At 43.5% G+C, this 22,967-nt stretch overlaps 1 protein-coding gene across 4 annotated transcripts in view; it reads right to left on the minus strand.

Annotated features, from left to right (window-relative positions):
• Positions 1-2,156: 2,156 nt before the first annotated feature.
• Positions 2,157-22,967, minus strand: part of farp2 (FERM, RhoGEF and pleckstrin domain protein 2) — a 29,565-nt gene continuing 8,754 nt past the window's right edge. Inside the window, exons 4-28 of one of the 4 annotated variants that reach the window (XM_041934921.1) lie at positions 21,359-21,401; positions 21,198-21,276; positions 20,251-20,348; positions 19,547-19,661; positions 17,474-17,621; positions 17,276-17,371; positions 16,973-17,136; positions 16,772-16,840; positions 16,586-16,643; positions 16,204-16,465; positions 10,892-11,028; positions 10,562-10,651; positions 9,443-9,576; positions 9,270-9,351; positions 8,940-9,177; positions 7,521-7,651; positions 7,358-7,426; positions 7,195-7,284; positions 6,948-6,968; positions 6,442-6,524; positions 6,132-6,250; positions 5,747-5,910; positions 4,061-4,168; positions 3,813-3,964; positions 2,157-3,708 (exon numbers count right to left, since the gene is read on the minus strand). In XM_041934921.1, the coding sequence (XP_041790855.1) occupies positions 3,615-3,708; positions 3,813-3,964; positions 4,061-4,168; positions 5,747-5,910; positions 6,132-6,250; positions 6,442-6,524; positions 6,948-6,968; positions 7,195-7,284; positions 7,358-7,426; positions 7,521-7,651; positions 8,940-9,177; positions 9,270-9,351; positions 9,443-9,576; positions 10,562-10,651; positions 10,892-11,028; positions 16,204-16,465; positions 16,586-16,643; positions 16,772-16,840; positions 16,973-17,136; positions 17,276-17,371; positions 17,474-17,621; positions 19,547-19,661; positions 20,251-20,348; positions 21,198-21,276; positions 21,359-21,401 (2,844 nt within the window). In that variant the 3' untranslated portion in view covers positions 2,157-3,614. Of the gene's footprint in view, positions 3,709-3,812; positions 3,965-4,060; positions 4,169-5,165; positions 5,306-5,746; positions 5,911-6,131; positions 6,251-6,441; positions 6,525-6,947; positions 6,969-7,194; positions 7,285-7,357; positions 7,427-7,520; positions 7,652-8,939; positions 9,178-9,269; positions 9,352-9,442; positions 9,577-10,561; positions 10,652-10,843; positions 11,029-16,203; positions 16,466-16,585; positions 16,644-16,771; positions 16,841-16,972; positions 17,137-17,275; positions 17,372-17,473; positions 17,622-19,546; positions 19,662-20,250; positions 20,349-21,197; positions 21,277-21,358; positions 21,402-22,967 lie in introns of all 4 variants that reach the window. The other 3 variants (XM_041934920.1, XM_041934918.1, XM_041934919.1) reach the window with 3 other exon arrangements.

The raw sequence follows: 22,967 nt of genomic DNA on the forward strand, positions 1-22,967 counted from the left end.
GCCCCACCCTCTGTTAGTGCTGTTGGGACATGCCTGAGGAATGCCCCGCTTTGTTTATGGCCGCTCAGCACATCAGCAGCAACGCTTCGCACTGCAACTGACAGCTTCATCGTAAAAGAGGGCGCAGTGAGATGTTTCTCCCCTTCGTTTAACAGCATAAACCTCCTGCGTTGCAGCAGCATTAAACTTTCTATCAGCTGAGGTGTTGAAACAGTATTTTAGTTTCACTTTGGCTCAGTTTTCCCATCACAGTTTCAATCAATGCTACTGAAGTACTGTACAACATCCAGGTACTTCTACCCCAGTACACCTCAGAGTCAAATGCTGCACTTTCTCCATTACATTTGACAGCTTCAGTTACTAGTTACTTTTCAGATTACAGTTTTTCACACCATTCCTGTCCAGTGAAAACCACGTATCTCCAGATGTGTTGATTGTGAATTGTTGTGATGCGAGGAAGGATTAAGTGTATAGAGAAAACTCTCCTCCTTCTTCAGATAAATAAACTCGTGGATTCACTGAAAATGTATTACCACAAATATGAAAACAGGCTGTGTTTCTGAGTTAATGAGTAGCTGACTTTTTGGAGACACGTGGTCCTCACAGGACAGCTACAAACATTCAAGGATTTTTAAAATGAGCTCAACCTTAAACAGCAGTAAAATGAAAGTAATTTTTCTGCATTTTGTTAAAAATGTGTTGCTACTACTTCCATACTTTTACTAAAGGGTTTGAATGCAGGACTTTTCGGTGGTTTTTGCTACTTTTACTTGAAGGATCTGAATACTTGAATACTTCTTCCACCACTGACCTCATATCTTGCAGCACGTTTTGCATGCATTTCATTCTGACATCGTTTTCCACTGCTGTACAGTACATTTCAAATTTGTGCTTGATACAGAGGAGAGAATGTTAACTTCAAAACAGCCACAACCATCGAATTTGCATAAATGACTTCTGCAAAGACAGAATTATTTGCAGTAGTGCAGCCATAGACTGACAGTTGTTTTTGCCTTCCTGTTGTTTGTAGAATCTTGAGGAAATGACTGTTTAGAACTGGTTTATCTTTCTGGCAGGAAGTTCTCCGTAAGGATTCATAACTTCCCCAAACACTCAGTGTGATGTGTGGGGTTCCCCAAGGTTTGATTTTAGGGCCACTACTTTTTAAGCATGTTTGTCACCAGGCGTTATCTGGAGACACAGCATCTCGTCCAGCTATGTTTAAGACATCAGTGGCCGAATGTCACAAAACTGTTTCCAGCTCAACCAGGATAAACCAGAAATATTAGTTACAGTTAAAGCTCAAAGGGAGAAACAGGCCACAGAACTGAATCCTGCAGGCCTCACTCAGAGCCAGCAGGTATGAGACCTTGATGTGGTCTCTGACTCTGAACTAAACTTTAAGGCTCATGTTGGATGTGTCACCAAATCTGCTTTTTATCCTCTCAAACATATAGATTAACTGCAGCCATTTCTCTCTGAGCCACACCGAGAGAATAATCCAGGCTTTTATATCCAGCAGGCCAGACTATTGCAAAGCTCCTATGTGGTCCACCCCAAAAAATCTATAAACCAATCAAACTGATTGAGAACTGCTACTCTTTTAAAATCTGTACAGTGGTTTCCTGTCAGTTTACGCTGTTGTCCGACTGTTGGAACAGTCATCCTGAAGATCTGATGTTGAACTCTTTAATCTGGCTTTTAATTGGAGTGTTTTAAAGCTGTTACTTATTTAACCATTTCATTTATTGTCTTGTCTTTACGTGTCATTGATTTAGTTATTATAACACTTTCATCATTTTGATTTCTCTTATGAATTCACCTCAAACGGTTGCTCTTATCTGCTTGTCAGTCACCTACAAAGCACTTTGAGTAGCATTAACCTGTAGCAGAGGTGCTACGGATGAAATTCATTTGTATTAATGGAAGAACGCAGGCTGTTTTGAATGTGAAGAAACTGGAAATGCTCACTTTTAAAAGACGAGGCAGGCTGGTGGTAGTCAGTGTTACGTTAACATAACTGGAGCTTCTTATTCTGTTCAAATGTAAAGAAACTTCAGCTAAATACCAAAATGTCAAATGTTGATACCTGCAGAAACAAACAGCCTATAAAACAACTGACTGTCAGCACAAAACCACAGAAAGTGTAACTGAACGGTTTTTATTTGTTAGGTTTTCAATGGAATAAGATGAGGACTACATGAGGGCAGTCAGCTGCCCCGGTGACATGCTAGACAATAAATAGGAGGAACATTCTGTATGTTCAGTTTCTTACACACACAGAATGTCAGATGGTTTGGAGATGAACTCCATCATCACCTCAAGTTACAACTCCAGTGGCTTCTCTGCGCACACACACACACACACACACACACACACACACACACACACACACACACACACACACACACACACACACACACACACACACACACACACACACACACACACACACACACACACACACACACACACACACACACACACACACACACGGGTAAGGATTCCAGTCTTCATACAAAAAAAATATACCAAATAATACCATGGTTGCAGTTAGCGCATTATATGACTGACAGTAAGTGTCACTGGTGTCTCCCACAAGTCAGCTCCAATTTGTCTAAAACAGTCCGACACACAGCAAGACATCATCTCCACGTACGATTACTTCAAAATACTTAATGTTCTTCTGGTTTGTTTTAAGAAGGAAACTTTTACACGGATTCAACACTACACAGCATTTCCTCAGGTTGTTATCCCTATGCAACGATAAAAACAGGATACACTTGATTACATTTGATATTAAAGAGAGAAATGTAGCACCACACTGGCCGTAATGTTGTCTAACTATCAGGACATTCACGCAGAGAAGCTCCCTTTTGAACATCTGAAACATCCTTTGCATCCTTCCATTAACAGGCAACTAAAGCCTCAGAAGGTGTTACACTAACAGTTCATGCAGGTTTATTCCCAAAAGCCTCAGAAATGTGCACTTTGCCAAATGTTTGAAGCCAAAATCGCTGTGTGTCACCGTCCCGACAGCAGCACGAATTTCCCAAAACATCTGCAAAACTGACTGACTTTGAACGTCCCATGAACCTTCTGCTCGCCTCCATCTCACGCACATCTCTGACTCTTACACTCTCCTGTACCTTCAGTTTCCACATACTGTATATCATCCGTGTCCCAGTCACAGCACAGTGCTGAACGCAGCACAGCTTCAGTCATGTGTTCAAGAGAAAAAGTCTGATTTAAACCCTTTGTTTTGGAGTTGGTCCCATGTTACAGTATTTCCCATCAGTGTACATGAACAACTGAGCACTACACATGCAAAAAAAAAAAAAAAAACTGATCAAAATATACATGTCTCCCTTTCATTATATCCTGTATACAGGAACCAATGCTATCATTTACATCATTAATCAAGAAAAAAAAAGCACAGACCATTAGAATTAAATCCTTAAGCTGAGAAACGTTAACACTTAAACTGGCAGCATCTTTCAGTCTCCAGTTGTCGCCGTCCGAGCGTTCGCTTCACCTGAACGCAGCAGTGAGAGCGAGAGCGGACAGTTTCATGATGTCCTGGAGGCCCAGCCTCCAGATACACGATGTCTGATTCAGTTTCCGTTTATCTCCACGGGACCTCCTTTGGGTATGAGCAGGCTCATCCGGCCCGTAGTGCTGGCCGCACTTTTGATCACCTCCATCCATCTGAGGAGACACGACGGCAGACGCAGTTTGAAAACTGTTGCTACACGACTTCAAGGCTCTGAAATGTGCTACAGCGCTCTGGGGACTACAAACCAATCACATACCTTTCAAAGGTGTACTCGCTCTCCGCCCGGAAAAAGTAAACATGGGACTTGAACTGCAGTTTGAAGACGTACTCCTTGTGGATGCTGTCGGACTCTTCAGGGGTGCTGACCGTGTAGCCGAGCAGGGGGAGGCTGGCCAGCGGGAAGTCATCCTGCAGACAGAGATGGAGACGCTTTCTGAACCTCAGTTACATGTTTGAAACGGTTTGTTTTTCACAGAAATAACATCTCAGGATGCGCCTGCTGACCTGGTGAGTCTTGTAGAAGAACAAGCAGAAGTTGGTGAAAACGACCCAGAGTTTCTGCCAGCCATTACTGTTCTTGAACTTCCTCAGGAGGTAACCTGAGAGCTGGTTCTGCCCAGAGGGAGAGAGCAGCAGATATAAAGGTCAGACAGAGAGAAGCACACGACTGGAACTGATGTTTCATCACGAATTCTGAATAACAGTCAAGTGATTTGTGTCCGTGTGTGAAAGCCTGGTTGTCACATTACACAGAAGAAGTGTGTGTGTTAATTTGAGCTGTTAAAACGTTGATGCATGCTCTGACTTTAAATCTGAAAGCGGGCTCATGTTTTCTGCTGCTCTCACTGGACACTGGTCCTTTCTGTGGAAGCTTTGGTGCAACCAAATCAACCAAATTGCATCCAGAAAGTAAAAGAAACCATCTCTAAAAACAGGACCAACGAGCGAACTGTTATCACAACTGAGAGCGAGCGGCCTCGGCTACAAAAACAAACTAGTTTAAATAAAACGTTTTCCCTTAAATATTTCTGCAGCTCATCAAAACAAAGAGGAAATCTTGTATAACCGAACCATCTTTCATGTTTGTATTTAGCACATTCTTAAAATTTGGAAGATTTTCAGTTGGGAAACCTTGTTGATTGATCCCGTTGTGAGGAGACGCTGACTTATCAGTCGAAAAGCGTTTTTTTTCTGGTTTGATTGTTCCTGTGTGTTGGAGAGTACAGCACAGTTGGCTCACTTACGTCTCAAACCCGAGAGCTATTTTTCCTTCCTATATTTTATTATTATCTTTATTTAATTGTTTTTTTATTTGGTAATTCTAGATATGAGTGGATGTTTTGATTTGTGTGCAGATGCTGCACATCCGATCTGTTGTTGATTTTGTATCTCCAGAGATATGGAGGATAAAATATGACACATAAATAAATAAACCAGGCTGAAATCTCATTAAAACACTAATAATTTTTGTTTATCATTGAAGTTCAACATGTGATTAAATACATAATTATCTGTTTTAACCCAGTGATACTTTCTACTGAGACTTCAGGGAGAACACACAATCACTGGACCTCTTCTTATAACCCATCATGGCCTGCGGCTCGAGTACCTGGTTCATGCGCAGGTAATCAGTGAGAGACAGGTTCTGGTTTCGGTACCAACAAACATGTGTGATGGTGTTTGGTCTTTGGCCCTGACCGAGGAGATAGCGGGGAGGAAGCTCTGGTGAGATGGCCGGAGAGCCGAAGACTGGAGGGGGTGAAGAGACAAAAGGAAGACAGGGGGTAGAGAAAGTGTTAGCACGTTAGCTCTGAGAGGAAGAAACGGGAAAGAAAGAGCAGTTAGGAAGTCTCCAGATCTGTGGAGTGAGAATGTTAGTGTCAGAGAAATCATGACCGAACCATCCTCGCATGCACATTATTGACATCCTGTCAAAGCATAAGAAAACGAGAACAAACAGGCTTCAGGTGGTAGACTAGAAGAGAAACACAGGATGTTAACAGTCACCGGGAGAAAAGAAGAGGGACATGGGTGGAAACTGAAAGGGTTAGCAGGTGAAACAGTCAGTCAGTGTTTCTTGAATCCACCCTTGCAGCGGTGATGAATGTCATCTCATGCATATCCCTTCAGAGTGTGTGTGTGGATGTGTGAATGGCCGTGTGTGTCTTCATGTGGGCGGAGGAGGAGTACCTCCACAGCCAGGCTGTGATCAGACATTGACACACTGGTGTTGCGGTGCCAGCACACGTGCATGGTGGTGTTGGCACGGTGGTGTGTCTGCTTGTCCAGTGAAGTGCGGGAGGAGTTCATGTCATCCTCCGACTCCTGCTCCAGAGAAACCTCGTCAGACGACCCTGAGGGAGGAGGAGGGGGAGGAGGCGGGACAGGAAGTAGTTCGGAGGAAAGGGATTAACTGTACATTTGAGTGTGTGTTATATCCAAAGGGAAATCTCTCTAAAAATGATTTTCTCAGTCAGCCGAGGAGAGCATAAAAATGTCACATAAAGCACACTTTTCCACTCAGCGTCGTTATTTTACATCTTCACATAACACCGAGGCCAACAGAAGATCTTACGGTTGGAGTGATCGCCGAGTCCGGCGTCAAGGAAGATGCTGGATTTCTCTTGTGACTTCTTGGCCATGTCAATAGCCATGTTCAGATCCTCGATCCACTTCCCCATCTCCACTTTAGAGCTGAAATCCCAAACATACAGACAGAGCTGAAGCGGACTGAAACTGAGAAGTTGAGAGTATTAAATCTATCTAACAGGATACAAGCAGTTTCATGACCATAAGGTCAGAAGTAATGACTGCCACAAGAAACTACTTAGAGAAACACTACAGTTTAACTTGTAGTCCAATAAAAAAAAGCTTTCACGTCTCACCTGGCAGCCACTACGATGGTCCTCTGAGCAGAGTAGATGGTGAAGCAGTGGGGGACCGACCACTCGTTTTCGCTTTCCTCAACCTACAAACGGAGGAATCCAGAAAGCATTGGCCAAACACTGGAAGCATTAAACACATTTGTTTACATGCAAATGATTTAAGCTGAGGAGTGACGGGGAAACAAAGTCTGACTCGAGTCCAGTAGAGACTCTACTGGAGCACTACGCCTGTCTGCAGGAGCTCACGTCCGGCTTCTCATTTAGCCAAAACACACCTATCAGCTTTGCCTGATCATCACATCACAATACCCTGCGTATGTCTCGGCGTTCGAGACGTCCGTGGTTTGTTTGGGCTTGATATACAACCACGACCAGCTGCAAGGACTGACATGATTCTGCATCTTGTGCAATCTGCCAGGTGTGCTTTTTGGTGATCTGTCTACACAAGCATGGGAGAAGAAGGGTAGGGTTTGGGCATCCAAGCCGGCAGAGCTCAGAGGACTTACCGGTGCATCCAGCACTATGAGCTGCAGCCAGGAGTAAAGCAGAGACACGCAAAGTTAGGAGACCCAGGCCCTCCCTTCTCAACACACTGAGCCGACCACACTGAGAACACGAACCTACACATCTCACCATCAGGTATTACTATTCTCCTGACGGTGCACCCAGAGCTGCAGCGGGACGTTTACAGGGCTGATGAAGGTTAACGAAGGACAGAAGTTAGAAGAGGTGAACTGGAGCGTATATACTCACTATCATGCCATGAAGGGGCAGCTGGCCGTGCACTTTGAACTGATTGGTGGCGGTCACACCTTTGCTTGTGTAGAGGAGCATGTCCGAGAACTGAAAAGACGACACTGAGCTGTAAATGTTGAAGCTTTAATTACAGTTTAAGTGATAGCAGTTTTGTACTAACCAGGAAAAACATTCTCTGTTGCAGTCCTTTCTTGGTCAGCTTGTAAAGACATCCCTCTCGTATGAACTCCTAAAAACACAAGAAGCTTGTCAGATGCTCTGTGTTCCACTTTCAGCCAGTTTCCCAGCACCCCCTGCCCCCCGCCCGGTGTCACTGCACTCACTCTGCCTGGTGCCGTTAAGTTCTCGACCCCGATCAGGTCTCTCTGCAGCTCTGTCAGCTTCTGGAAGTTCTCCAGCCGGATGAGACTACTCTGGAGCTGAGTGGCTATCTCCGCCACTTCCTTCAGAGCCTCTGGAAGAAAAAAACAACATGTGAATCCAAAATAGTTGAATCAGCGTCTCATACACCCACCTCAACATGGAAGTCTTCTGAAACCTCTGTACACATGACAAGCAATGAAAGCAATGAGGATTTATTTAATGTCTCTGCAGCCATTTGACCATCGACCAAACGGATCACAGTGTGATGTTTAACTCTGCATGTCTGCTGAGCACAAGCACACTAACCTTCTGTGTGCCGACTGGAACAAGATGGAGCCCACCTTCACAGTGAAGGAACAAAGAAGGGTTCCAGGTTCACTTTCATTCATAAAACTATGACACATAACGTAAATGTTCGTTGTAAAGCCGCTCCCCGGCACCTTAATGATGCTGACGCCATGAAAGTTATAAAAGGGGTCCAAGGTGTCTGTCACGTATCGTGTCAAGAATTTATTACTCTATGATCGCAGAGTCCGACACAGCAACCAGTTTAAAATAATCCAATCTAATTTACACTGTACTTGTTACGACTGTGATCTCTTTGTTTTCCTGTGCAATGTGTGTATGTTTTTTTTAACATTACGGGTGTGCTCACCTTCAGTTTTATGTGTAAACAAGGCTGGAATGGATGTTTTGATTTTTGCACAGATGCTGCTGTCATGAGACCAACACATTTGGCTCGTTTTTGACCAAATTTTGACCAGATTTTGCACATAAAAGCTTTATAAAAGAGGCGAGTGAGGTGGTGTCATATTATACCCTATTTTCCGCACTATAAGGCGCACCTAAAAGCGCGTGCAGTCAGCTGTCAACCTGAATAATAAAATGACTGTTTCACTGAACAATGAAAAAATATGAATATATGCTAAATAAAAGGCAATTAAAATATTAATCAAACGTGGTTAATGTGATTTCTGCTCCTGAACCTCAGCGCACAGCGTCTGCACATCAGCGCTGTGCGCCGTCACCAGCATCTTTACGCAGGAGGGGTTAGGGTTAGGGTTAGGGTTGTGAGCGCGCGGTGGTGTTTGTTTCAAAACGAACAAACTAAAATAAAATACATTTTAAATAAATGCTCATTAATTATTTTCAGGAGCCGCAGCAGAGGGATGAAAGAGCCGCAGGTTGCCAACCCCTGATGTAGTGGCTGCATAACGCAACCCCAGACACCACAGTACGGTAGTTTCTTTCTATGCGCCTTATATATGAAAAAAGTTTTAAAATAGGCCATTCATTGAAGGTGCGCGTTATAATCCGGTGCGCCTTATAGTGGGGAAAATACGGTATTAGTGCGAGGACGTGAGCTGCGGAAAACTGACCCTTGCAGTCGTCGTGGTCGCGGTGGGTGGGAGAATAATGCTTGCATAGTCTCTCCAGGATGAGTTTGTAGTGCATGAGGCGCTGGATGGGCTTGAGCAGGAACGTGTTGAGGGGCAGGTAGCAGACTTTCTGCAGCTCAAACTCTTTGTAGACCGTCTCCAGCTTCTTCAGCCTCTTGGTGGCTTTCTCCAGCTCCGTCAACACCTCATCATGCTTCTGCAGGTAGCTGGTGAATTCCTGCGGACATCAATAGACACGAGCGGCGTAAATTCCGGGACATTCACCATCTAACACCACCGTGTAAAGCAGAGCGAGGAAAGCGCCGTCACCTTTAGAGCACACATGTTCCTCAGCATCACGTCGCCAATCCTCTGGTAGTCCCCTTTGACGTGAGCGTTAGAACGTCCCTCCCTGATGGAACAGGCAGATTTTGTCTTTGTTATCACCTCTTTACAGGCTTCCACACATTTAACCCACAGAGGAAAACTGAGGGAGCACCCACCAGAGAGCCAGCCTCTGGTCTAACTCCTTGAGGAAGCCTCGATGGAACTCATAGATAGGGTCGATGTTGGAGAAGAGGAGGGTCATCAGGCCTTCGGGCATGGCGTTTTCTTTGATCACAGCGCTGCGGAACCACTGGGAACAGGAGAGGGACAACAGACTAGTGATGCATGTATTCTCCTCATACACACACTGGGTTGTAAACACGATCGAGCATGAAGATGATGATCAGGCTCCTGAGTCGGGCATCTCAAGGACTAACTTCCTAAAAAACCACAGGAGCCAGAACAGACTCATCTCACTCAGCACAAATGATAGCAACATAATAAAGGGCAAACAGTCAAAACTGTCTTTATTATTATAGATGTAACAAAACCGCAAAGCTGCTTCCAGACGACTTGCATTTGTCATCCGTCAGTGTGGTTACATGTGAACTTTAAAGCTGAGAGACTGAGTGGATTAGTCATCCTGTGTCAATCAGCCAGAGAGGACTAACGGGAAACCTGCATGTATTTTCCCAACTTTCTTTGCAAGGATTATGTGTCACAGCCAGGCACAGGGGAGAAAGATACTAATGTTACGTGAGGTGACATTGTTAATAGTCCAACATTTCACGGCCCTGCATGGGTTCGGTTCCCAGCTTTCAAATAATAGACGGGTCCGGTTTGTTCATTTCTGTGTCTTTTTGTGTTCAGGAGCAAATTTTGTGATCTGTGAAGACCTCTGCTGTCCTGGAGCTGTGCGGAAGAGTGATTATACACAACATTTCTATATATTTCTAAAATATATATAGTCAATTCAGAGTCAACTTTGAAAATTCTGATTCATGTAGAGTCCTAGCTCCTTCAGGAACTGTCAACTCCGACATCAAGCTTCTGCTCTGAAGACCTGAAGGCTTAAAGGCCGCAAATACCTTCAACTGATGACTGACATTTATGACATCTCTATGATGGGAAAGGTGAATCTTGTATATTATATAATAACATTAAGGTAATTAGCTTGATGCACATTATTTAAAAAAAAAAGCATAAAAAGTCCATGATTTCAACAATGACGGCATCATTTTGTACATCTCTTTGGTAAATCCAAATAAAAAAAAGTGCTTTTCAAAGACACTCACCACAGTGATGACCTCGAGGTCTTTCAGGTACGTTCGCTCTGTGGTCAGAATCTCTTTGGCAATGAAGTAGGCCTTATCGGTGGGATATCGCTGAGGGAGAGGAGGGACATGAGTTTCAAAACTGAGTGATGGACCACACTCCCAGCATGAGAAAACACCTAACCTTTCCTCCCTCTCCTCCAGTACACAACAAAAAGTTTGAAAAAGTCTGGGTTCAGTGATTTCTACTCTTACAAGGGGTTTTGAGGCAGGGGGTGGAAGGGTGGCATGTAAGCAGTGTACCTTCCTCCTGCCCTCCTCCTCCTCCTCTAGCCTGGCATTGCTGCCCACCTCGCTCAGGATGGGGCTTTGCAGGGGCGACGGGGCCTGGCCCGGCAGGCTGAGGGTGGACATCTGGAAGGAGGGTGAGAGGCAGAGGGGACCTTTGGGGTTGAAGGGCGAGAGCTGAGGGCTGTCGATGACTGAATCTGAGGAGGAAGGACGACAGAAATCAAGAAAATGGATTAAATTACTGTTTAAAAATCATCCAAGTCAAACAAATGACATCCTAAAATAAGATTAGTGTCAGGAAAGTGAAAAGTAATGGAGTCACAAAGGTTGAGAGACTCAAGCGAACAAACATGATCTTTAGAAATGGGTGGAGTTTAAGTCAACAACCTCTACAAAAAGTGAAACTTGACACAATAGTACACTTGTAAACGAGCTACTAGTACATCCAGTCAAAGATATAACAGTAAGCTTTGTCTTCAGCTAACTTGTTTTTCCACAATTATCTTATTTCCTCTCCGAAAAGCGGAGCACATTTTAAAACAAAAACAAGTGAACGGTTCGTCACACACGCTGGCCACAAATGAAAGGGGAGACGGCGCAGCAGACCAAGGCGAGTAATGGTTCCCACATTTTTTCCCCCGCCATTGTTTTCAGAGCCCTCAACAAGAAGGACAAATGATTCACTGCCAACGTGTACGAGCCCGGTTCCATTTCAGAGGACTGGCTCTCCTGCTTTTGTTCTGCCTGTGAGCGTTGCTGCACAACAAATCAGGAGACAGAACAAGGAGATGAAACGCTGGGCTATCCTCTCTGAGTCACAGGTCACCACAGCTGTTCTTCCACTTCTAATAGAGAGAGAAAAAAAGGAGTGGGGGAAGGCTGAGAGGGGGGAAAAAAAAAAGTCACTACTCGACCCGGAAATAATTGCTCACGCAAAGACTTATCAGGAATGCAGCTTGTCTGGAGGGCAGCTGGTTGTTTATAGTTTATCTGAGGTGGCCCACAGGGACGGACATGAGAGGGGAAGGGAACGGACGTCGGGCTCCACAGCAGGAGGACGAGGGTTTGCTGTGGAATGACTTGGCACGAAGCCTGTCCAAACAGGGAGCACACACACTCAGCTGGAATCGGGCTGAGGAATCTTGTGTACGAGGCCGAACCAACCCCCAACAACACACACGAGTTCGCTGCCTCAAAAATAAAAATAAAAACGACTCTGTGTGTGTGTGAGTGTGTGTGTGTGTTAACTTGTTGCACACAGGCTTCTTTTTTATGACACGCTGAAGAGCACTCCATGCTTTAAGAATAATTAACTCCTCCAGAAGGACATGTGATCCACTCACTCTGAATATCAAAGGGCTGCCCTCGGAGAGCAGTACGCAGGAGTCAGCAGAGGCAGTTCGGGGTGAACCGCTCCGGCCTGTGAAACCAGCTTTTAAAGAATTTATGTCGGGGGAATCACAAGTTGGTCCTGCAGAGTTTCAAATGCTTTGGAAAAATTATGAAGCTCAAACAGCACACCTACAGTAAATATTTTCTATCTGGTTTTTAACCTCCAAAACCTCAAGGGAGTTTTTCCTCTCTCACATATCTAAAACACTGCTGTAAGCGTTTGGTCTAAAGACGGCGGTTAATGATCTGGGCTGTGCACAGGCTTTCGTTTTGGCCAATAAACGAACGTGTACCGCCGCTGAGGTTTCTGTTAGTGCAGTTTGAAAGAATTACATCAGCATTGCGTGTTTGATTTCAGTCTGCATCCCAAAAAGAATTTTAAGTCTGACATTCATGGTACCCAAAAGTGATTACTTTATTCTTGAGAGTAAAACATACAAACATTAAGTACAGGTTGTTTATAATAAGTCAATATACATGTTCAGGATTAAGTGATGATTACTTGATGCCTAAGTGCAGTCAGCTTAGCTGGTTATAATTGTCAGCCGGTCGTTAAGTAAATCTTTCGTTGAGATGTGGGAAGAATCACATGGCAGAAAAAGAATAAAAAAGTAAAAAAGAAAAAAGCCATCAAGACAAACCTTGATCAGATCAACCAAATCTAAACGGTCTGCTGACTTAACGGATGGCACCTGAAACAAAATCATGCTCCAAACTCTCTCCAAGGTGACACAGAAACAACTGTTCACACTCGTGACTGGAAAGAGGTTGAAAAAACATGTTTGTTTTTCTTTGAGTGCTTTTATCAGGACAAATAAAAATGGCCACTTGCCATCCTTTAAAATGACAATGAGAACCGGTGAGTATTCAACAGTCGTCTCGATCGCTAAAGAGGAACGCTCTAATTTAGTTAGCCCCGTTTTCCCGTTGATGCTCACTGGAAACATCTCAACAGGAACGTACACCTGAGATGCACATGAAAGCATGTGGCACGGAAAGAGTGAAGGTGCTTTAAGGCACTGCGGTGCAAAGCAAAAAGGAGACACAGTGACATGTGCAGAAAAGCCAAACAATGCAAAAGCTGAGTGAAGCCTGCCTTCACGACTGAGCTCAAATGAAAGGAAATCTAAAATCTGACTCAGCAAGACTGTTTGTAGGTGAATCAGCGAATTAATAAATGCCACTGATCAGGTTGGCATCAATTCAGCATTCGCTTTTTGTGTTCTATGGCAAAAGTAAATTAGTTTTATGACAGACTTGACAAGGTCAGGCAGCACAGACTTATGTCTGAGGCATGGAGCACTGTGCATGCTAGTATGTTAGCAACTCACCACATCTATTGTTCCTATACTTACAAAACAACATAACAAAAATCCAGCTAAAATAAAAGAGAAATTCATAGCTAATGTGCAAAAGACCCCGTTCCTTCCAATACACAGAATACCGTGCAGTTAGCACCCAGAAGATAGCCAATGCCAAAACCCCAAAACATGCTAAAGGCCACATGCCAGAAATGAGACGAAGCAACATCCGTTTCTAATCACGTACGAATGCGTCCATAAAAGCCTTACCTACACATCCAAAGAGTTTCCTGGAAGTTATTGATGGTCTCTCATGTTGAAAAGCGCTACATCTAGATGCTCTGCATTCTAAGTTTTAATAATTAGGAAGTACAACCGTGTCAAACACTATTATTCAAGGTCAAACTGTTGCATAAAGCCTTACATGCATACATGTAAGATGATACATTCATTTTGTAGAAAGTGGTGTTAACAGTGTACTCAATGGCTCATTAGTACACTGCTTACATTCTTCAACTTTAAGCTCAACATTAAGCAAAAATGTTAGTTGGTGCCTATTTTGGTGAAATGATTTTTTTTTAATCCTTCAAACATCATGAACCTTCTACAAGTCTGATGTAAAGAACTACTTCAGCCAGCAGGTGTCAGTGAAGCACAGAAGTGCAAATGGCTCCATGGCATGTCTTGATTTTTAAAGGCCTGTGAGGATCACTGAACCTGGACGGCTTTCAGTTGTATTTTTACCCTGAGATCGGAGAGAACGATTAATGATCCATCTATTGGAAAACTACACAAGAAGAACCATCTAAGAAATGAGAGTTTAAAGCCAGATGATGATGACTTTCACTAGGAATACAAATAGCAGTTAAGTATTTGTTAAGTACTTTGTAAATTAAGATATCACATGTTTAAGCTTCCTTGTTGGTCAAGTGAGTTAAAATATAGGTAGAAATAATCATAAAAAAAACTCTACTTACAAATTTCCTTCTATTAGCTACACCTGTTTCATTAAATTAAAACTACTGAGCCAGGAGATCAGATTGGAAGGTTGATGCAGAACATTATTTTTCCTGACATCCTGAATTAAATTATTACGGTTTCAGCAAAAGGCAGGCAAATCTAACAAGACATTCCTATGCTAATGTGTACATTAGTTTTAAAGGATGAGAAATGTGTATCAAAAGATATAAAGCATTAAAAGTAAACGCACAAAATGTTGTTGCATTTACCCAAAATGCAACAACATTTGCCCTAAAAAGACTATTTCATTTGAGAATGTCGGGAACATTGAGGCGAAAACTTGCACGAGAAGACAGGAGTGATTAAAAAAAGCACCACAAACTGACACCAGGTCAAATCACTGACACAAACAAAAAGATGAGAGCTGCTGCAGAAAACCGACATGTGGAACAGCAGATGTTTTCCTGCACTTCTCAGCAGAGAGAGTTCAAAGTGAAAGCACGTCACAGTTCACAAGTGTACACTACAAAGATGTGCATCAGTGCAGATGGGAGTGCAGGCTGGCAGAAAGCCGGACACCAGCAGGAACTGTATCAGCTCGACAGTTTCACATGGTGCAACCATCTTTGTTATTATCTTCAGATAATATGAAGCATTGTGACTGTGAAAACTTCACACAAAAGTGAATTTGCATGACAGAGTGAACTATGTTGCTGCCGCGTATTATCATTATTAATTACAATGTCTCTACAATTTGGAAAGCCCCAAGCAGAGGCCTCAAGTGCTATAAGGTTGTGATTTACATTTTAACATGAGGGGATCCTGAGGGGTCTGTGAGCGTCAGAGCCTGCAGGTTGTGGCACTGAAGGATGAATCCCTCCAGTCCACCGCTCCCCGTTAGTGGATTACTGTAAAACAGGTTCTGCTCAGGCGGAAGGCCGCTGTCGGAGCCCCAGTCGGAGTCTAAATCCGAGCTGCCGTTCCCGGAGCCCTCGGTGGCTGTGGGAGGGCAGCTGAGCTGCTCCATCTGCTCCACCAGGTCACTGAACTGCATAGCAGAGCTGCTCTCAGATCGCACAGAGTACGCTGGGAAGTTGACCATTGAGCTGGCCTCTGATTGGATGTCAGAGCCTGGCAGGCGAAGAGAGGAGGAGTCATTGACTCCATAACCCACTGACATGGACTCACCCGCAGAGCTGAGCCCCAGGTTGTCCAGGGAGCTGCACTCGGAGCGGTTATTGACCAGGGAGCTGGTCTCCGAATGACCGACGATGCTGTCAGGGAAGGGATTACCATTCCCGTTTAGGTCTTCAATGCCCACACTAAAGATCCTGTTTTTGCCGAGGTCAGATTCCTCGACATAATCAAACTGATCTACTTTATCATCAAGGCCAAAGGAGAAGGCCTCGGCCCCCCCACCATAAAAGGAAATCTCAGTGGGATCATCATCTATGAACTCCTCAGTGACGTGCAGCGGTGAGTGGGACATCGAGAACATGGGATTCTGCTTTGTACGTAAAAGCTCCGCCTCAAAAGCCTCAGGTCTAAGAACCCCCTTCCTCTTCCCTCCACCCCCTCCCACCGAACACCCGGTTCCCCTTCTCCCACCGTGCTCATTATCCTCATTGCCATTTTTGGAGGGCTGTGACTGGGAAGTGCCACTCTCTACACACACAAACAAGGGGCTGCAGTGTCCTGCTGCCTGATTGCTAGGGGCACCTTGAAAAGCGTAGTGAGATGGGGAAGCAGCCTTGACAGGATCTTCCCTCGGAGGGCTGGGGGGTCTGGTAGCTTGCAGGGGGGACTGAATCTGCTGCTGCTGCTGTGGAGGTGCTGGAGACTGGCTCAGTGTGGACAAAGGCTGGGACAGAGGTTGGAGTTCTGTTCGCGAGAGAATGCTAGAGATGTGCGTTGGGTAGAAGGACACAGCAGCGGAGGAAGGGGAGCCTTGGGCCCTGAGACTGTCATTGAATGACAAGCTCTGAAAGAAGCAACACAGACAGGACAAGGAAAAGAGTCATGGAGGAAAAAGGAAGCACAATATGTGGAATTTTCTACGTCATTTGTTGCACAAATGCGTCAACCATGTAGCACCACCGACCTGTTTTGGCACGTCTGTGGCGAGGGAGCGAGCAGACATTCGTATTTTACTGTTCCTCCTGAGCAAGAAAGCATTTAATGACAGAATTAATGTCACGAATGCAGTGTGCAAACATTTATAAAGTCAATACTTAAAGAAGAATTAGTGAGGCAAACAAGTCGTCTTTCCTATAAACGGTGCACTTACCTCTGGTATGGCGTTCTCTTTGCTCCGTTTTCCCTGACGTAGTCCACAAGTTGCTTCTGGGTCCTTCCACTGACAGAAAGAGTTTTGAATCAAACCGCTGAATAATAAAACGTCTGAAACCCTTTACAAGAAACCCCAAAGTTCCTATAAACAAGCATTAAAGATGACACATGCCTGTGTTTTCGTGTCATGATTTATCACCTGTATCTGAAGGAAGAGCCTCTCGTGAAGAGGATAGCTTTGGATTTGGGTTGTGGTTGGTCAAACAAACGGAAAAACGAGTGGTACTCCACGCAGATCTTCCAAAAGATTTTACACTGGTCTCGACTGGCCATCATGAACTCCAGCGTGTCCTGATGGGGCCCCTAAAAACAAACGAAGGGAAAGACGATGAACTCTCACAGTCAAACTGGTCTCCCTCACAGTGGATGTGGAGACAGAGGGATAAAATAACGGCCGATAAACTTTCTGAGTAAACACATGAATCTCCTCATTGGTACGTACATGAACCTCTGGGTGGAGTTTGATCAGGAAACGTTTTCTCTTGAAGCTCAGTTTGCGAATCTTGGACCAATTGAAGGTATTTATTTTGGTGTTGCCCTGAGAGAAAAAGGAAGAAGAAAGAAATAAGCTTTAGCAACATTGTTAGCGACTGAGGGTCACATCCATAAAAGAGGCAGCTGGTATGAGAGCAGCAGTCACCTGAAAGACCTGAAGGCCCATATGAGAAACAGCCAGATTAATTTTGGTGCCTTCTCGGTCAGCTGCCGGGTGGAAGCGGACGCCGTACATCTCCAGTTTTCGGGCAATCTCCAGGATTTGGAAATCTGATTCAGCTGGAGTCTGTCCCCTGGAGTAGACAACGAAAGAGATGTCCTCGTCATTCCAGCAGCATTCACAATGTGACTTTAACTGAGAAGTATGGTGTCATCCAGCTAAAAAACCTCTGAGCTCAGCCCTTTGAAAAACAAGTGCAGGAATTCTTAGTGCGATCTGACCAAAACTTAATTCATTCTAATCTAATAACAGCAACATCCTGTCAACAGCAGAGGAACTGGAGGTCTTCTGTCTCTGCACTGGTTTCCAGCATGTCATAGAGTTTCAAAAATTATTGCACATCGATAAAATCTTAAACTAATACTAATACTAAACTCACTTCTATTTATTTATAGATTGCATTATCAAGATTGCTGAAATATTTAGTTTGATTCTCCCATATATACACAATGGCAGAAGTGTAGTAAATCAATGGTGTTCCTTGAGCCAGTCCAGTTAATAATCACACCTGACCAGGCTTGTGTCCATTCTGTGTTCTTTTTCATTTAACACATCAAATTTAAACAAAGATCGTATCAAGGAACTCGTATTTGGAGAAGTGTGTCTTTAAATCTCTTCTAACTTCGAGGATTTGAGAGGCATTATCTAAAACCTTGTGATTACAACCAAACAGTATGTCACGAAGACATATCCGTCCAATCATCACCACATTCTAATTTTGTTCATCCGTTAAGCGGTGAAATCTCCTTAGGGCCCTCCCCTGCCCCACTGGCCTTATGGCTAATAGACCGGCCAGAGTCGGGGATTAGGCCAGGGAACTCACCGCTTGTGCTTCCACACTGGCAACCAAGGGAAGAGATTAGCAAAGGTCTTTAGAGCCACCTAATACACTGGGTTGAAAAGAGCCCCTATTGGCCATAAGATAGTACTGTGCTAACAAGGAGGCTGGTGGTGGGAAAAGTGCAGCGAGTGGTTTTGTCAGACTCCGGACTATGGAACGGGGTAAACCCTCTCATTATGGCTGTTTAGCAAGAACACAGTTGTCTCAGTTCAGTTACCTCATCATAGTTAACACTAAACATTTGTGTTTAAAGCCACATTAAAAAGAGGCATAGACAATATTCCACTGTTTATAAATTCCAAACATCGTGATTCATGTGATGCCCTTTGTGGGATCTGAATTTGAGATGGCCTAAAAATATTGGAAGCAGCGACGTGTAGTTGAGACTCGAAATTTGTGGTTAGTTCAACATTTATCTAAAAATGTTCAGGGAAGAGTGGCTCCAAACTTCTCATCTTGCATAAATCCGCAAGTCAAAACAAACGGATTCACTCAAAGTGGGTAAACTCAAGTGAACCTGCATTTTTTTTGCTCGATGTTATACTGCAGTTCCACAATGATGCTGTGCTCTGGTGATGCTGTTCATTTGAAGCTTCCAGTGCATCTCAGAGCAGGGAATAATCACTTTAACCCACAATATTATAGAGCTCGCTCCTTAGAATGGCCAGCTGTAACAGGCCTGTGCTACAGCTCAGTTTGCTGTAGCTTAATTGCCATTTCTTACAGAATAAAAGAAAACCATGAAAAAAATATGAACTGTGCACAAGAGAGTTGAGCCGAAGTGGCCAGTCAGCAGCTGCGACAGAGCTGCTGGCAGCCTGGCACTGAGCTGAAGCAGCTGCAAGAGTCGACTCTGACAATGTGACTGAAGTTAGGGAAAGACTGATACCTGCTGGCTCATTTCAAACTGCGACATGTCCTGACTGACGCTGTTCAGAATGCTCATGTTAGAGTCAAAACTAACTAAACCCCTGTCAAAAGGGATTAGCAAATGATCACACTTTGTTTTATTTATCGGGGCTGTACTAAGAATGTCATGGAAGAAAAGACACAACCACAACCAAAGTTGTGTGAAAGGCAGGTTAATACAGTGCAGAAACACAAACATGGCATCAACATGAAACCAGGTGCAGGACAGATCAGAGGGAGAGACTTACAGGTGTCTGCGGTGGAGCTCCATGATCCTCTCTTGCACCTTCTCCTGGTAAGGCAACAGCTTGTTCGTCCTCAGGAAGTCCCTGTCAGCTACATCATCGTAGTCGCCAATCTCCGCTGTGGTTGAAGGAAGAACAAAACGATGTTAAAACGTCCGCTAAGTGATTAGGTCTGCCGCCTTTATTTGGAGTGTGTGCACATTGGTGTTGATAAGGTTTTAGATCAAGCTACTTCTGTTGAGATCTGTGAGATATGAATTCTTCTGGATCTATTACTTTCTTACAGGACTCACTCTTTGATTATCCCTGATGTTAGATATTCATAAAACCTTCATATTCAAATAAACAGCTGTTTATGTGACTTTATGAGATACACCTGGCTTCAACAAATGCAGTGCTGCTTCAACTGTATGTATGCACTGCACTGACAGGTAAATAAAGTAAACACCTCTTTGTATAATGCAATGCAATACAGTAAAATACAGCATGTGAATCCTTGTATGCCAGTGTTAGTGTGAGTGCTTGTGTTTGCGCACTCAAAGCTGCCTAACGTAGCTCACTTACAACATGTAACAACACACGTTGGAAATACTGAAGTGGAGCAATTGAATGAATTGGCTTAATCTGAAACAACATATTTACAGAATTATGTACCTGTCAAATAAACAAAAACAAATATTGTTGGAAGAATAGCAGCTTAAACCTACACTGGACCAGGTGAGAGGCCAGCAGGGCTCCAGTATTTTCTGTGCAGATCAACCTGCCCTCCATCAGATCTCTCTTCATCTGCAGCGAGAACAAGTACCTGTGGGGAAAAAAGCCCAACACAGACGCTTAGTGTCCATCTGTTTACTACTACTGGCACTATTTTCATGAAACTTGGTGGAAGAGTGTAGCATGGGCAACAGAGGAGGAAGGAAGACCCTGCTAAATTTCACATCTAAATCTCGGGGTGGTTACAAAAACTATTTTCAACTTTTGTTAGCGTTGCAGGATAAACTGCGGAATAAATATCATAAATCTCAAAATCCAGTCAATGGTAGTAAAGTTCAATAATGGCAAAACAAAGCTAATTCTAGAAATAAGATGACTCTATATCACAATCCATAGTCATGGTACTAGTAGTCCTCTGAGGAAGCCGACACATGTAGCTGCTCAAACTTCATACAGAAAGCAGTCGTTATGGAGCACTCTGTGGTTTCATGGGAAAACCGGTATAGTTGTTACACAAACGAAGGTGTGGCTATACAAACAGAAATACACACATATCATTCATCTACATAATTACACTCTTACTCACATCCAAATGTGAAACTAATGGTTTTGGAAATGCATCCAGACATATAATAGTGGCTGTTCTTGCAAATTTGCATATCATAGACGAGTGGACTAATGGAGGTCTTTGTCTTCACGTGCCTGTCTAGCTTATTAATGTATAAATAAAAAAACCTTCCACTCAAATTTCGCTGTTTAAAGTATTTTTTTTGCATTTGTTTGTCGCTCATGAAAAAATTTTGGGAGAGGAAATATTATAATGCTCAAAAAAACCACAATCATGAGCTTCTGGAGAGGAAAAAAAAAATGTTTTTTGTAAAGCCGCTCCACACAGGCCTGAGAGAAAAGTAATATCCAGTAGGAAATTACAGTCACTGACCTCGTGTACTCCTCCTGCAGCTGACCGGGGTCTGGAGGAAAGAATTTCACCGACAGTCTAAATAGCACATTTGCTGGTCCTGGAAAACATGAAAATGGATCATCAGCGCACAAATCTCTTCATTCGGTGCTAAAACTGAGCTAATGTTGAAGTTCACTTACTTCTCACTTGTTTCACGACGGGTTTTGTGGGTTCCAGCCAAACCTGAAGAGAAAGAAACACAATCATCACAACTTTTTCTAGAATCTGACAGGTGGTGACAGCTCCACCTTAAATGACTGCCTTACTACAGAGTGATTGCACGCCGTGTCAGCGTGGAGATGATGGTCGAGTGATGAAGCAATGCTGTGGGCAAAAACCGGCTCTGCTGTCTCACTGCAGGAGCCTGCTTGCCCTCTTACATCTGGGCCTGATTGACTCAGGAATGTGCACAATCCAGACAGATATATTGAGAAATTGGCATCAGCTGATATTTGCCTGAATCTTTCTCTCAGTTTATAGTTTCTCAGGCACATCCTGTACGCATGTGTCAGGGCATCACAACAAATCCAGGAAAAGCAAAGATACTGGTGCATCTGATTCATAAACAATTAGAGACAGATTAGTTGATTCACAGGTGAACAGAAAATTAATCAGAAACTATTTTGATGATCAATTAATTGCTAATGTAATTTTACAGAGCAAAACATCATTTCAAGATAAAATGATAAATCAATTAACTGAGGAAATAACTGGCACATAGCATTAGCTGAACAATATAAAAGAAATCCATCACTGATTGAGTTGAGTGGTGTCATTTCTCTTATAAAGCTACAGCTGCCTGAACAATGGACAGTTTATTTCAAACATCTTTTACTTCTCTAAACTGAATTATCTGGTCCAAACATCCTGCATTGGTCCAAACATAGCAAGTGTTTCCCAAACAGTCCATAGTATGTATTTTTTTGCTCCACTTAAGAGTTACAGGTGGTTAAATGTGTTACCTAAGCATCAGCTGGCACACCTGCTGTTAGCTTTACCTGCATCTGACAAGGCTTTTAAAGTAAAACCAGAAACCCAAAACTAAAACAATGCCTCTATACTTTTTTAACTCTAGTCTTCTATGTGGTAAGAGGAGCACTAAAGGAAAACAGAGCTGCACAAGTTGAAACTATTCAACCGTTGACCTGGGCTGCCATTTACCTTTTTGGTTAGAGGCATTTACTTCTTTATATTTACAGTTGCTGCCCACCTGGCCTTTAAACATGGCACTAGACTCATGTTTAAGTTTATTTACTTTATTGATCCCAAGACTGGGAAATTATTCTCTGCTTCTAACCCATCACTGGGGAAACACACACACATGCAACATGCACCATGCAGTGAAACACACACAGGAGCAGTGGGCTGCAATCAAGCGCCCGGGGAAAAAGCTTCTTTAAAAACAAGACTGCAGAGCAGCAACTGAATATTCTGTGTGCCTCTTCTCTTTGAAGAAGATATACAATATGTTTCATATCTCTTCTCTGTTGCTTTACAAAGAACTTGTGCCGTAGGTGGTCTTGAATTCCACTTATGCTTCTGGAAGAATAAAACAATGGAAAGTCTGACATTTGTGTATGGGCACTTGTGCCAGACAAGTTAAAAATATTCCTGGATTATACACTGCTCAAGTCCAGTGAAAACAAGACTACATCACTGTGCGCTCTGCTGCAGAAAGCTAACGAAGAGCAACTGATTGGCTGAGAAATGACTCAGAGTTCAAGCTGCGGCCTGAGACGCTGTCATGGA

Source organism: Chelmon rostratus, chromosome 4, assembly GCF_017976325.1.
Source record: "Chelmon rostratus isolate fCheRos1 chromosome 4, fCheRos1.pri, whole genome shotgun sequence".
Classification (NCBI taxonomy): Eukaryota; Metazoa; Chordata; class Actinopteri; order Chaetodontiformes; family Chaetodontidae; genus Chelmon; species Chelmon rostratus.